This window comes from Phaenicophaeus curvirostris, chromosome 1, assembly GCF_032191515.1.
Source record: "Phaenicophaeus curvirostris isolate KB17595 chromosome 1, BPBGC_Pcur_1.0, whole genome shotgun sequence".
In the NCBI taxonomy this organism is placed as follows: domain Eukaryota; kingdom Metazoa; phylum Chordata; class Aves; order Cuculiformes; family Cuculidae; genus Phaenicophaeus; species Phaenicophaeus curvirostris.
The window spans coordinates 41124229-41140241 of NC_091392.1; the positions used below are offsets into that span (position 1 = coordinate 41124229).

At 45.9% G+C, this 16013-nt stretch overlaps 1 protein-coding gene across 1 annotated transcript in view; it reads right to left on the minus strand.

Annotated features, from left to right (window-relative positions):
• Positions 1-4685: 4685 nt before the first annotated feature.
• PLBD1 (phospholipase B domain containing 1) overlaps positions 4686-16013 on the minus strand; it is a 40882-nt gene continuing 29554 nt past the window's right edge. The window contains exons 7-11 of the mRNA XM_069854318.1: positions 12931-13131; positions 12679-12819; positions 7724-7909; positions 6487-6593; positions 4686-4942 (exon numbers count right to left, since the gene is read on the minus strand). Of these exons, the coding sequence (XP_069710419.1) occupies positions 4775-4942; positions 6487-6593; positions 7724-7909; positions 12679-12819; positions 12931-13131 (803 nt within the window). The 3' untranslated portion in view covers positions 4686-4774. The remainder of the gene's footprint in view (positions 4943-6486; positions 6594-7723; positions 7910-12678; positions 12820-12930; positions 13132-16013) is intronic.

Genomic DNA, 16013 nt, shown 5'->3' on the forward strand with positions numbered 1-16013 from the left:
TCACTTTCCAGGCACTTTGGCAGAGGAAGGAGCAGCTGCGTATCCTGGACAGGACCTGAAGGGGCTGCAGGAAAGCTGGGGAGGGACTGTTACAAAGGCTTGTAGTGATAGAACTAGAGGCAATGGGTATAAACTGGAGAAGAGAAGAAATAAACTGCCTCTTAGACCCAATTCTGCTGCCAAATTGTAGAGCAATGAAACAAAGTTCTTAAAACTTGGAGTCACTGATACGTTGACCCTGAGCTAGTGCTGAGCCCATACTTCTAGGGCATTTAATTAATTTGTGAGGGTGGTAATTAGTTTTCTGGCACATGCTAGAACTTTCTTCCAGTCACTGACCAAAAGATGACAAATGCATCACCCTTGAACATCCAGAGAGTTTCTCAAGCTGCCTGTTTGTAAGAGGATATGTCCTGCATGTAGTTTAGACCATTGGCCTAATCATAAAATACAGTGTGACCACTGCTGAAACACTGAAATTGCAGTTTATACCAACACAAAAGAAATGAATAGGTGAATGTCCAGAGCACTTGGTGTGTTTCACTGCAGGAGAGCTTGGCCGTGCACTTGGGGGTGTGTCTGGAAAGACACAGTACAACCTCAGAGCAGAATGTGCACAAGGCAAAGGTAGGAAATCGCAGAACGATCAGTGCTGGAAGGGATCCACAAGGATCATCAAATCCAACTCCTGTCCCTACACGGGACACCCCAACATTGACAGTGCGTGTCTGAGGGTGTTGTCCAAATGTTTCTTGAATATTGTCAGTGTTGGACCATGACTGCTTCCCCGGGGAGCTGTTCCAGTGCTCCACCACCCTCTGGGTGAAGAACCTTTCCCTAATGTCCAACCTAACCCTGTCCTGGCATCTTCATGCCTTTCCCCTGGGTCTATACAACCTGCAACCCTACTGTGTTGCCTGGGAGTGACAGTCAGGTAGCAAACAGCCAATCTCAGGCCACCCTGTGCTTCCAGTATCAAACAAGCAGCTGATTCTTGGTTCACTGCTTGCTCGCAGCTCAGATCCCTGTATTGTCCTTCATTTTCCAGCCCCCGTCCTTTCTTCCAACCTGGTTATTCTGTGATTCTGTGATTCTGTGATTCAAGTGGGCTTCTTAATGCCCCTTACAGCCTGTTCATAGAATCATAATCATAGAATCATTAGGCTGGAAGAGACCCATTGGATCATTGAGTCCAACCATTCCTATCAATCACTAAACCGTGCCCCTCAGCGCCTCGTCCACCCGTGCCTTAAACACCTCCAGGGAAGGTGAATCAACCACCTCCTTGGGCAGCCTCTGCCAGTGCCCAGTGACCCTTTCCATGAAAAATTTTTTCCTAATGTCCAGCCTAAATCTCCCCTGGTGGAGCTCGAGGCCATTCCTTCTTGTCCTGTCCCCCGTCACTTGGGAGAAGAGGCCAGCTCCCTCCTCTCCACAACCTCCTTTCAGGTAGTTGTAGAGAGCAATAAGGTCTCCCCTCAGCCTCCTCTTCTCCAGGCTAAACAACCCCAGCTCTCTCAGCCCCTCCTCATAAGGCCTGTTCTCCAGCCCCCTCACCAACTTTGTTGCTCTTCTCTGGACTCGCTCCAGAGCCTCAACATCCTTCTTGTGGTGAGGGGCCCAGAACTGAACACAGGATTCGAGGAGCGGCCTCACCAGTGCTGCGTACAGAGGGAGAATAACCTCCCTGGACCTGGTCTGTGGCAGTGGCTCTGTAGCTGCCAGTCTCCAGTACAGGAGTTAAAAACGTGACTCTTGAGGCAGTGATCAGCTGCAAACATCTGAGGGCTACACAAAAAAAGAAGTGCTTAGTTAGTTTGTAGTTGTTCCTTCTCCGAAAAGCATCAAATTGCTGCTTCATGGGCTCCACTCAACACAACTCCTGCCCTGAAAGGCTGTTACCACAGATGGAACCGAAGTCGTTGATTAAATTAACCCAATGGACATTTTAGAGGGATGGCCCATAGACTAAGGGCATGATAGCTCTGTGTGTGTGTGTGTATTTCAAAGACAGAAAAAGCGCTAGCGATTAACTGGCAAGTGTTGGATCTGGAGTTCAGGTAAGTAGTATAGAATAAGGGGTGGATACTTTAACTACAAAGTTAATTTTCTTGTGCTTCTCCTACTGGCCACCCAAGGAGAGGGCAGGGAGTGCAAGGGAAGCTGGCAGAGGACACAGCCAGGACAGCCAAGGGGGTATTTGATACCCTGTGAGGGTGTGCAAATAGATATGAACTGGGGGAGTTGACTGGGAGGCATGGGGGTGGAAATCACTGCGTGGAAAGGGGCTGGGCATCAGTTTCCAAGGGGTGAGCAATCACCCCGTGCCTTACTTGCTTTGTCTATTCTTTTATTATTACTTCTCTTCCTTTTGCTGTTCTATTAAACTGTCTTTATCCCATCCCACCCCACTAGTTTTACCTTTTTTCTTTGATTCTCCTCCCCCTCCCACTGAGGCACAGGGTCACGTCGTGCTGGGGCACGACTGGGGCTAAGCCGGGACACAAGGCAGGCAGCTTCCCTGCACTTAGAGCTGCCAGGGCCCAACAGAGGCCAGGCTGTGTGGCTGTCCCCTTGCTGTTCATGGGCAGGGGACATCGCAAATCCCTGGTGTCCCCTTGCCCTTCACTCAGCACAGCTGGAACAGGGTAGGGAGGAGCAGCTGGGATTGCAAAACATTCCAGAGACATGGTCTGTGCACACAGAGCGTGGGGCAAGGAAGAGCCACACAGGGGAATGGGCCAACACAGGTGCTGAGATCTCTGGGGTCCCAGCTGAGGGCAAGCAAGTTACCTTCAGTGACAGAGAACAAAGGGAGCAGGTGCTGCATTTACAAACTCTGTGGCCTCCTCCTCCTCCAGGCCTCTGGCAGAAGGCACATGTGCAGCAACCACCCTCTCTTGTGGCTCTTTAGATACACCAACTGAACATCACATTCATGTCCCTCTAGCACAGGCACAGCTGCAATTGGCATATACACCAATGGATGGACTTAAGTGTGGCCAGTTGTGTCTGGGCACCCCAGAGGAGTAAATTTAGTGCTTTATCCTACAAAGAACTGCAGTGCAGAGCGAAAAAGCAGCTCTATGGTGTTTACTTAACCATCATTTTAAACTCCCTCCTCTCCTTGCACACGGCACACATGCTCTGTCCACTCTCTCACACTTATCCCCTTCTGCTCAAGCAAATAAACCACTTCTGTCTTTGCATAGATTTTCATCCCTAGTAAAAGCTTTGCTGCAATTTGTGGTCCCCCTCTCCCCTTGAGGGGACTCAGTCCTCCCATGATAGCAAACATTTAGGGTAGAACCTCATCCATGCCACAGTAACTCACTCCACTCTGCAACTCCACGGGTCTGTTCAAAACCTCATTTCTAACTGTTCACCTTTGTAAGGCAGGGCAGATGCTTTGCAGTTCAGCTTGGGCTGCTGTTCCGTTTTACTTAATTACATTCATAAGACCCAGCACAAAACAGCCCAGTAACTACTTCTGTGTAAACACAGGTAACAAAGAGAAATACGTAAGCCTCAGACCTCTCAGCCACCTTGCTAGCACTTTCCACCTCTGTAGCTCAGCAAGATCTCACTCAGATCTCTTACACAGACACAGCTCTCTCCCTGCAGCTACACTGAAGTGTGTGAGGTGGAAATTTCCAAACGCACCAGGCTGCTTTCGGAAACCACCAGGCACATCCTTTTATTGCTTCTTGCAGCCTGACTGCTGCCTACTGCTTTGGTGAGGCAAAAGGAATCTTGCAAATGCCACTGAAAGCCACGGCCTCTGGACAACAGGCACACTGATCTGCTATGGAGATCACACAGCCTTGACTCTCTCTGCTTATAATGCTCCTGGACAAGAAACAACCTGCAGCACATCTCACAGGCACCACCATTAAAGAATATTAATCATTTTAGTCTGAAATATAATCAATCCAACCTTTTAGAGTTAGTTGCTTATTATTAGGGCCGTAAAAATGAACTACAGATGAAGCCTGTCAAAAAGAGCAGAACAGCAGTGACTTGCTTAGCCTTCACAGCTGAATCTGTGAAGCCTTAGGCAACAAGGTGTGAGCTTTTCACTCAGATATGATCAGCTTGTGCTGAACTTTCACTGAGTTACACAAAAGAATCCCCCAGAGCTGCTTGAGGCCACAAGGTAAGGAAGCTATGCCTGCTGCAGACCTTAAAGAGAAGAGGCAGCCTGCCAAGAGACAAGAACCCAATAAAGAACAAAAATACTCCAGCCTCTAAAACACCATTGGACCAACAATCCCATGGGCAGTGTGTAAAGAGCACATGGTGGGTAGGAACTTAGACTGTATGGGTATAATTGCCCAGGGGTCATTTGGGGTCCCTCTGGAGACACCCAGCTTGAGCTGCAACCTGATGCTGCACCATCTAGCACTTAAGCTGACATAATTTGTATCAGAGACTCTGCCTCAGGAAACCTAGGGCCGAGGAAACAGGAGAAATCTGACAAAGAGAGAGATGAGAAATGAGTAAGCAGATAAGAGAGTCAAAAGGAGCACTCGTCTGTTCACCGGAGCTGCATGCTGCACGTGGACCATGGTCCTGGCAGGTGAAGTCAGCTCAGAGGAGCAGAACATGCATCTGCCTGCAGCGAGGTGGCCAATGTCAGTGCCTAGGCAGGCAGGATCAGGGAAAGCAGATAAGGCACAGGGACGTGGACACCCAGGTCGATTTATTACACATAGGAATGAAAATTTCCACTAAAAAAAAAAAAAAAATCCATTTGGGAATATTGACGTTGGGTTTACAGGATCGGCCTCATGGTGATGAAACGGAAGTTGTACGATTCTGGCAGGCCCTGGTGTCGCGTGTGGTTAAATCGCTTCCAGGTGAAAACAGGGAGACCGCCCTGTACCGGGGGGCCGTTGATCGCAGTGGCTGTGAACGCTGACGCCAGACGGAAATCCGACACCTGTAATAAAGGACAGGAGTTCAGGGCAAAAGGGTTTCATGGTGTTCGACATGCATGCATCCCACAGAGCGGCAACAGCTCTGGGAGAGTTGCTAACTGTAACGTAAAGAAGGTGAGCAAGGGGAAACGCATGCTGACCAGGCAACATTTCTACCCTGCACAGAGGCATCTTCAGCCACAAAAAAAGCCGGCACAGCAGGGCAGTAGCAAAGCACAAACCCACACTGCCCTTTAGCCTTTGTGCTATCTAGGGTGAGGGCAGTGGCACACTGGCCCTCAGAACAATCCTCCTTGGGTCCGGGTATCTCCAGAAGAGCTGGAGCTGCAGCAGGCAGCCTAGAGGGTCTGACCTAAGCTCTGCTGTGTCTCCCCTCGGGCACTGTCAGGATAATTTAAGAAAGGACAGTCAGCATAGAGTTGTTGCTGCCCAGACCCTGCCCTGTTCCTTCATCATCTCCCAAGAGGCCCCCAGCCTGTCCATCTTCCAAAACTCAGAGACCCTAACACTGCCTTGAGCGCTCACAACAGATTGGCATTAGCTTCACTTTCGCTTCTGCTCTGGGTTATTTCTCTCAATGCCTCTCTCAGGTCTCCTGTCCTCCCCCAGCCCACTCCACTTGCTTAATTAAATGCGCTGGCAAAGGCATCACAGCCAGCATGCAGTGACCTGCACCCTTACCAGACACATCTATGCAGCAATTTTCTGAATTCATCTCATCCTAACCAGCTCTGGAAGTTCTTGCTGGCTACTGCCTCAAGCTTGGGCTTGTGCAAGCTGACTGGACAGACAGCACTGGCAAGGCCAAAACAGCCTCCACAGGGCCCATCCTAGCAAGCCAACCTCACAAACCAGAAATGCATCAGGTAAAGCACCTTACGACCTCCCAGCACACCAGTACTGGACAGCTGCTTACTTACATATTGCCCCTCACAGTGAAAATGCTTTACAAGCTGCCTAGAAAAACTACTGCTTTCTCCCGGGCAGTGAGTCTAAGGAATTCCCCACATACCCCCAGAAAGCAGTTATCTTAACTTCGCTCAAAGCAAGTCTACAGCGAGGTGGAGCCCTGGAGCAGGGCGACTCACTAGCAATCCAGGCTCTTGTAAAAGTAAAGCTAAAATGAGGCTGAAAACATGATTCCTGTGGGTTCTTGTGAGGCACCCACATAGTCCCCATGAACAGGAGACTGAGACTGTGCAACAGTCACCTTTGGAGCAACATGAAGGCTCATTTCATCCTTCTGTTAGGCTCCTCTGGCTGCAAGGCTTTGAGGTTTAAGCCTTAAACACCCTGAGTTCCTGTGGGCATCATTCTTTTGCACACCTGCCCCTGTATCCTCTGCCACTGTGCCAGGACTGCTGTCAGGGACAGAAGATCGGATTCTGCACACAATTATCACCTCAGGACCTGGCCAAGCGCTTTGAAAGCATGAAGAGAGGGAACAGGCAGGCCTGGCCACGCCTGCCCGAGTGGAGGGAAACATGCTACAGCACAAAGAGGCTGCAGCAAACATTTAGTAGATACTGAAACTGGGGTAATTTACCTTGGAGTCATAACAGCCTGCAGGCACTGGAAAAGAAGGATTCAGGTCTTCCCGGCAGCAAATGGTGTTGCAAGGATTGTGTTCGGCATAAGGATCACGCTGGTAGTCTGGGAGAAATGTGGTGGGGAGGGAAAGAAGGAAGAAAAGAAAAGAAAAACAATTAGTCTCCTCTCAAAAATCCTCTACTATTAATGCAAAGTGCCCAAGCCACTAAAAGCTGGGTAAGCTCACTGGCAGAAACACAAGTCTATCACATCGCTCTCAAGCTTCTCACAGGGTACCAGCTGCACGTCAGCGCTTGTGACAGGACATTAAGCAGACAAGATACTAATCCAAGTCTATACAGCTGTTTCTGCATCCCAGGGGCACCACTGGCAACCTCTAACCATAAACATCTGCAGCTCCCCATGACATAAGTTTGCAGGAACTTTATTAGGAGAGAAAAAGCAGAAGAGAAAGGGAAGCAGAGGGAAGGGGAAAGCGCAGCAATGAAAGCCTTTGTTTCCCTGTTCTGGACTAAAACAAAAGTGCAAGGTACAAAGCCTTCAAATATCCACTGTAGTAGCTACAAGCTAGGAGGGGAAGGCAGACAAGCCTCAATGTCTATGAGCATGCTGCTACTCACAGCCCAAACAGTAGCGATACCCCACCCTGGGAGAGGCCTCCCAAACCCCAGTCTGGTAATTAGCATGCTCCCTATAATTGGGAACAAAAATACACCTTCTAAAGCTATCTGTACTTAGGCATGAGCTCAGCCATAACTTAATTAAGCTGGTTTTAATCCAGTTAAAGAAAACTCTGTCAGAGAAAAGCAGAGTAGAGCATTGCCTATCAAAGATCAGTTGCCTGAACAGGGAAAAAAGATAGGAAGTTTTACACTAAGTTGTCTGGTCTGATCTGACCTAGCTGTCGCTTAGGACTAAAAGCTTTCAAGTTTGACAGTCTGTAGATATATTAGACAACAGCAGTCCTCGGAGTCTTCTGGAGTGTCAGAAGCTCTCAGGAAAGGCTGAACAGCAAGCCCAAGGGCCCTTGTTCTAGAAGTCTTGTTTCCACTGGAGTAGTTTTAGCCTGGTTTCCTACCTCAACAGTATTTTTTCCTTTGTGTGCACTCTGCATCTAGGTTAATATAACTCTGATACACATGTGAGGCTGCAGCTTCCCACTATGATCCAAGAAATAAAAGTAATGCTGCTTTATTAAGATCAGTTCCACAGTACATTAACATGTGTCTTACTGTTGTATCTCATGATGTACTTCATGCTTTCCAAGTTGGTCACCTTGCCCTGGTCTCGACGGAAGATTTTTGCTCTTGGAGCAAGCTCGTAAGAGAAATCCATGCCATACTTCTCAACATATGCCGCATACCCACTGAGATTGTAAATCTTTTCATGGAAAGGAATATTGTATGAAGGCCAGTAACCTGCCAGAGACAAAACCCAATTTGTTAATCCCTTAGAAAAGCTGAACACTCTTGCTTACATAAAAAAAACCAGAAAAATAAACCATTTTTCAGCCTCCATTGCCTTAACAGCAAGTTGAGGAATAACATGTCAAACTGGTATGAACAGAAGAAAAGAAGGCATAGTCACTGCCACGACAAGGATTGACTCCCAGTGAGCCACTGGAGACTGTACCCAGGCAACCTGCCCCCAGACCTCCACCCTGAGGACTTATCCTGCAAGACAGCTGAGATCAGACTTGCAGGAGCCTGAGGCAAACACGCAGAGCGGCCACAGCCCTCCTGCAGAGGTTTCCCTGCTCAACCTCAGAGGAGCATAAGATCATTTACATCCACCAAACTTCCCAGCAAGAGGCTTGAAGTCACTCACTGTGAGCAAGAGGCTCACAGTCACTCACAGTGCTGAGTAATACAATGCACTGAGATGCCAGGGACAGACGGGCACACACACATGGACCACAGAGCTAACAGGGGTGAACAGGAGGCAGGTCAGCAAAGAACAAACACACGCTTTGTGTGGTGGTTGCTGGAAAGCTGCAGCTGCCTGTAGTGATAAGGAAAGACAGTGGGAATACCGGCATGTTTGCCAGTATCTGCCTTCGAGGGTTAAGAAGTGATTGATCAGCAGAGCAGAGCCCTGCCCCAACTTCTTTTCCCAGGGCGAGCGTGAATCCTGCAGTTTTGTTAACTCTAAAGAGCAGGGTTAACACCCAGAGCTCCTGAGAAAGTTTCAACTAGGAGACATACAATTGCCTGAAACAAGATCAGACTAGGAAGCAGAAAAGCTTGTAGAGAATCAGGAGGCCATCTAGGTAAGCATTTGGGTACAGCAACTCCTAGAAGAAATAAAAATAGACACCTATAACAATGTTTATTTTATAAAATTTTTTGTTTTCCAAGACAGACACCAAGGAGTGTTTAGGCAGAGAGTATATATCACAAGCTAGTCCCGAGAATAACACACTTACAGCTTCTATCCAAAGCATTAGCCTTCCTGTTGTCAGTATGGAATGTTGCTTCTCAAATCACACACACCAGGATTTGGCTTAGATATTTACTATCCAGACACTGGTAAACACAGCATTCCACATATTTAACATCAGCCCAGCATAGCACGAGAAGTTTGGCTGTAAGATGCTCCAGGAAAATCAACTAGGACTTACTGGGAGTGATACACACAGATGCAAATCAAACTTCGCAAAGAATAGGCAGGCAGCTAGCATGAGCCTTACCAGCTTGGGATCTGCCCAGCAGGCACCAGAGACAGCAATACCCCATCTGCCGGCATTTGCTTACGTGACCCAGAGCCTACCTGAAGGAAACAGGCTGCATACATGTTATGCTGTAATATAAGCATTGTCCAAAAATAAGCACCCTTGCCAGCTTCTAATGACACAGGACAGAGGTTACAGATACATCATCTTCCAGACCAGTAGAGTTTAGTTATGATTCAAAGAGGTGCCATTATCTCGTGCATTAAAAATGTATGTACTTGGCACCAGTGAGGCTGCACCTTGAATACTGTGTTCAGTTTTGGGCCCCTCGCTACAAGAGGGTGCTGAAAGGTATCCAGAGAAGAACAATGAAGCTAGTGCAAGGTCTGGAGCACCAGTCCTATATGGAGAAGCTGAGGGAACTAGGGCTGTTTAGCCTGGAGAAGAGGAGGCAGAAGGGAGAGCTTATTGTCCTCTACAACTACCTGAAAGGAGGTTATAGAGAGGTGGGTGGTTGTCTCTTCGCCCATGTAAGAAATGATAGGATGAGAGGAAATGGCCTTGAGTTGCACCAGTGGAGGTTTAGATCAGATACTAGGAAAAATTTCTTTACTGAAAGAGTGGTGAAGCATTGGAACAGGCTGCCCAGGGAAGTTGTGGAGTCATCATCCCTGGAGATATTTAAAAGACGTGTAGATAAGGCACTTTGGGAAACGGGTTGGTAGGCACCATGATGTTGGCCTGACAGTTAAGACATTATAATCTTTGAGGTTTTTTTCCAATCTTAGTGATTCTAGGATTACCTCACATGAACACAGTGCATACAGATGACCTCCTCGCCTATCTGGAAAACCTTTTTGTTTTAGCAATTGAAACAGAGGAAACTATCTGAAGTTCTCCTCCAGCAAGAGCTCTTCTGTGTCTCAGGCTCTGCCAGACTGCAGACCTCAGACAGGCAGTGCAGCACCCAGCCTAAGTTAAGCTTTACCCAAGCGCTGCTAGAAGCCTGTAGGGCTGGCAGGGTGCACAGTGACAAAAACAAGTCAGAAATTATGTAAGGTGGAAAGAAGGGTGAGGAGGACAACACAAAGGCAGCAGAAATTCTTTGAAATCAAATGCCTTCTTCCTTTGCTTCTTAGAGGAAGAGAGAGTAATAAGAAGATATAGTGGAAGAGATCAAGATTCCAGGTTTGAGCCAATGTGATGCTGAGATGGATGTGTTACTCTTCATTTCATCTTTCCATTTTCAAATATTCAAACGTCATTCCATTTTTCCTCAGATACAGGGCTTCCTACAGCAATGTCTGCCTTTGTTCACCTGAGAACTCAATTCTCATTCGCTGTTGTTTCTAGGTTTATGCTTGAAAGAGACTTAAAAAGCCAATGTTGGTACAAACTCACTCTGACCAGGCCAGAGTGTCAAAAATTCATTATCTTTGGATACCAGCTACAATACAATTATGGAGCGTGCCAGGGTCTAGCCACTCTATAAATACTTAAAGCCAGCACTGCTCTTAAGAAAGGGAAACATCCCTCATCTGGACTGCTCTGAGCACTAGGGAACAGGGCAGAGGTCTCAAAGCTGATGAAGGGGCTGGAGAACAAGTCTTACGTGGAGCAGCTGAAGGAAGTGGGGTTGTTTAGCCTGGAGAAGAAGAGGCTGAGGGGAGACCTTATCACTGCCTACAACTACCTGAAAGGAACTCGCAGAGAGGCAGTTGCTGGTCTCTTCTCCCATGTGACAGGTGACAAGACAAGGGTCAATGGCCTCAAGCTGCACCAGGGGAGGTTCAGATTAGACATTAGGAAAAAAATTTTCACCAAAAATTTTCACCAAAAGGGTCATTGGGCACTGGCATAGGCTGCCCAGGTAAGTGGTTGGGTCACCATCCCTAGAGGTATTGAAAAGACAGGTAGATTAGGTACTTAATGGTTTAGTGGCAGATAAGAATGGTTGGACTTGATCTCAGAGGTCTTTTCCAACCTGGTGATTCTATGATTCTCTAGTGTCCTGTGTGGCGCAGAGGAGTCAATCTGCTCCTTACATGAGCAGTGCTGGCTTACAGCAGCTGAAGTCTCTAATTCAGTACTTTTGCACTGCCCGGCCCACCTGAGTGCGGAGGGCTGAACTTCTAGTATTTAAACTGTCAGAGTCTGACTGCAGCGTTATGCAACCAATATACACAAGATGCATTTCGATACCTGGGAAAAGCCATACTGTAAAATAACATGTAACCTCTAATACATGCTGCCACCTTCCAGAACAGAGCAGCCACAGCTCTCCTAGGGGGGAATAAGTGGCCACTGTCTACCCAAACCCAGGCACTGGGCTCAGTTGTACAGAGAACCCCACAGAACAGAGCTCAAAAGGAACTCTGAAAACCCTCTGAGCCTGGCTTCACTGCACAAGTGCAGCACTACCATGACATGGCTGCATTGCTTCAAGTGCCAGAGTTGGAGGAGGTCTCCATTGGCTTTTGTATTTTGTCTGCTCCACAATACAGAGGAGCCTGGCACATTTCACCATTTGAAGAACACATAAACATTGGAAGAAAAGGACCAGGAGCCTACTTTCATATCTTCAACAGATAGAAGAGCCAGAAAAGCATAAGGGAGAGATGGGATTTTTTTCAACTTATTGATAAGAAACATCTCATAAAGCCACACTGACGTTGTGGCAGTGCCGAAAGTAAATCGGAACTGTCCAAGATGACAGACACAAGGAAAAGTTCCAAGTGGAAACAATTCCAGCTGCCAACATAAATGCATTTCCAGTCATTTTGATGATGACAAGCAATTCATCAATACACCTCCTGAGCAAGTGATTAGAGGAGTGTGCACAAAGCACCGGACATACACTTAAATTTGTGGAATGAGCTCAAGCTTCTGACTGCTGACATGAAGCATCTAGAGAACACTTGTGGGTGAAACCTGACAATGAGTGTTTTGCTCCACTTATATTTTTGTTTGCTTGTTTACCACCAATTTGTTGCTAGTCTTGCTGGTGGATTAAAGAATCTTTTAAACAGCAAATATTTATCAGATAAGAGCTCCAGAAAAGTTCAGGAGCAAAATCTACCAGAAGACTTCTCTGATATTTAAAAGCTCATCTCCTTGTAGGGCGACCCACTCACAAACCACTTCAAGTAGCCCACAGCATCAGTTATTTAGTACTGCTTCAAATAGACCTCACCTTTTTCCTCAAGTGTCTTTAAGACAGGGTAAAATGATACCAGGAAAAAAAAAGGCAAGGAAGAAAGAAAGAAGGTAAAGTCTATTTTTTCCTCCCCTACTTCTCAGAAACATAGATGCTCATCACATTTCAGCCACACCATACATGAGAAATTAATACAACACTATGGAGGCAGCAACAGACAGATGATCACACAAAGCTTTCTAACTTGATGCTTGGCACTAGCGTTCAATGAACCCTTCCCAGGTACAAAGAATGGTTCTCCATCAGCTGGCAGAAAGAGATGGCTTTCCTAAACCAGAAATGGCTATAGGAGCTATTACCTTTACGGAGAACATTTGTTTGATCCGAATACTCCACGAGGGTTGGGATCTGCTCAACTACATACAATGCTCCCTCATCAAGGCTCTTCTGCAGCCTGACCTTCTTCAGGTCCAGGACCATGTACTGATTGTTGTAGGTCCCTAGGTATGAAAGCACAGGGACAGTTATGTGTCCTGCCTGGGAAAGGGAAAGGGTACAAGCAGGAGAGGGAACACATCATTTTTTCAAGACTCATATGAAATTATACTTACCGGAGTTGCATTTTGAGAAAGTTTCTGCCCAGGTTTTGCCATCATTTGCCATCATGTTGGCAATGCGGACCCTCTGCCAAGCTAACAGGGATTCAGGCACCACTTGCTTCATGAGGGTTTCATTGAACACACTGTTGGTAGTCTGCAACATTACCAAGCCGCTGCCTAGTATGTAAAAGTCATCCAGGGACACCAAAAAGCCTTAAAGAGCAATAACACAAAAATCTGTTATCTTTGTGAACTTTTGACGGACTCCTAGGACAAAACAGAGACACAAGCCAAGACGGATACAGGTGAATCAACATGGGTGTGTTTGAAATCAAACTATACAAGCGTTAAAGATGATGTGGTGATTCCTGCAAATGTTTTAAGCCCATCTGTCAGCACAGTTTCTCATTGGTCATGCTTTCAACACACAACCTAACTATTTGTCTAGAGCATTTGCGCCATGTTTGTATCCCAAGCTTGGAAGTTTCTCCTTCATATGTCAACCTGTTTTATTCTTATGCTGAGGATTACATACTGTAAATGCCTAGTGAGTGTTGGTCTCTAACAAAGAAATGCCTTTTTAAAAAAATACAACCAAGAAAACAAAAATAGAAGCAAAAACTCCACAAAGATATTTTAATCACACAGTTTCAGTTTTAGATTTTTATTCTGTAAGGACAACAGATATTCCTTTAAATCAATCCCTTCTGGATTAATCAAGCCAAGCAGAAGAGTTTTCCTTCTAGTTTAATCTTTCCCAGTCTAACTATACTTAAAAGCATCTGCAAGAAATATGCACCTCTTAACTCACAAACCACATCCTGTTTATGAGAGAAAGTTTTACCTACTTCTGTTTCTGAGATGTTGTCATCGTTTTTTCTATGCCTATCAGCCACGCAAACTCAACACAATGATGGATCTCTGGGCAGGATTCCCTTCCTGGTTACATGCCAACAGAAATACCAGGTCCAACTGCAAATCATGCTCCAGGAGGTGGTATACAGAGCTGCAAAGGTCAGCTATAATACCATGGAGAGCATGGCAATTATTTACAAAGCAGAAGTAACTTGACTCTGAGATTCTACAGTGAATACAGGACTGCCAGGTTGGGGAAAAAAGATCGCCAACTGAGCTCCTGATGGGAAAGTCATCCAGAACCTAGGCTCTTGCTAATGAGTTTTTAAATGGTATTGTTCTTTGAAGAGTATAAAATGCTGAAATGCTGCACAACAGCATAATAGTTGAATTCCACTATGAAATCTTCTACAGCAAGTTTTATTAATGCACTCTGCAAACATACGAAGGTCAAGAACTTATGACAGTCAAAAAGACGACTTGGCTCTGCCTCCTGTTCCTGGGCTTTCATCAAAAGGCAGAGCTCCTTCAAGCAAAAGTAATGTTTAAGGGCCCCATCAAAGAAAGACTTCTTTAAAGTCTCAAGTTCTCAAATTAGAACAGATACAAGAAAATACACCTCGTGGTCACCTGCTCTCTAAATATACGTCAAAACACGCAGAGCATCCTAGCAGCTTATGGTTCCTGGTATGTTATTCTTGGAGGCAGAATGTCAATAAATTATGTACATCAACAGCAGAATTCACTCTCAAACAAGTAAGGGCAAGAAGAGAAGCACTCTAGTGCTGGCTCCACCAGTCTATTTATACAAAATCAAGGGATACTCCAGTGATGCTGTTGTGTAGCAAATCAAATGCTTACCCAGAGCAAAGAAATGACATTTTTAAACAATTGTGAACATCAAATCCCACATAGGTACCAAGGCCAAATGCCCTATTTCAAAATAAATCCAATAGGTTTTCCTTCTTTTTCAATCAACAGCTGAGAAAACAGAAAAACTCAACTCAGAGCACGTGTCAACACAAGGAATGATGCTGAATTAGCTGAAGTTTGAGCTCTGTAATTCAAATAAATTGCAAAGCCCAGCTAAACTGAAAACAAGAGGATTTCCTTCTGAGCCTTAGTATTCACCAAGTTTTATCCTGAAATGTTTTATAACACAACATGCCCTCCACGATACACCATTACTAGCCCAGTTATTCAATGGCAACACATACAAGTTTGACTGAAGGCACAGGCACCTCTGAAAAAAAGGAAGTTAAAACACATACAAGAGGTTTACCCAGGACAAAGTCATCCTTAAAACTAAAATCTAGGTAGTGCCTAGAGATATCAGTAGACATTTGACATCTCTGGTGTCATTCTTCTCTGTTCAAGTATTTATGAGAATCTGTTGTAAATGAAAATGCCTTCTACGTCAACTGTTATTTCACTGTGTGGTTCACCCATTTTTCTGTAAACCCATCTCCCATTTTTATCAGCAACTCTCAATCAAATTCCACCATCGCACCCTTCCCCCCACCCCGCCATGAACCTGACTCCTCCTACACAGAAACAAGCAAGAGTACTTCTGATTACATCTTTTGGGTCTGAACCATTCAGGTTCAGTTTCCAACCACCACTGGAAAATTGAGTTTTCCAGAGTCTGGAGTTTCTTGAGGAATGAAAATATTAAACAGTCAATCCAATTAAAATATTATTTGAAGTGTAAGCCACAGTGTTCTCCAGAGAGGCAGCACATCAAAGAGATGTAGGGAGGCAACGTGTTCCTCAAGAGGCAGGCTGCTGCTTCCTGAAACAGAAGGCATCAGGTTTTTTGGTGTTTTAAGAGGTTGTCATACTCATTCAAATACAGAAAGGATCAGTATTACAGGCTGGAAGTTAGAGACATATGGTCTAGCTACCACCTCACAAGGATGAGTGTAGCCTCTGGTTGAGATACCCAATGCTCTGGGCTATAAACACCCCTGACAATGGGAAAGGAAATGTCTTCTCAGGATTAGTTTTCTTAATCTCACCAGCAGCTGCTTCTTATGCCAAGACTGAACTCCTGCCAGCTGCCTGCCTTCTTCTACTTGCAGACCTCTCATAGGCACTAAGAAATAGAAAGCTCTGGCTTCTCATCTCCAAAGTGTACCAGACACTTATCTGCTTCCCTCCAGGCTTTAGACAAATGTTGGAGGGAGCAGGAAAAGTTTGGTAATACATCATGAGCCAGCTGGTCCCCTGAATACAAGGGC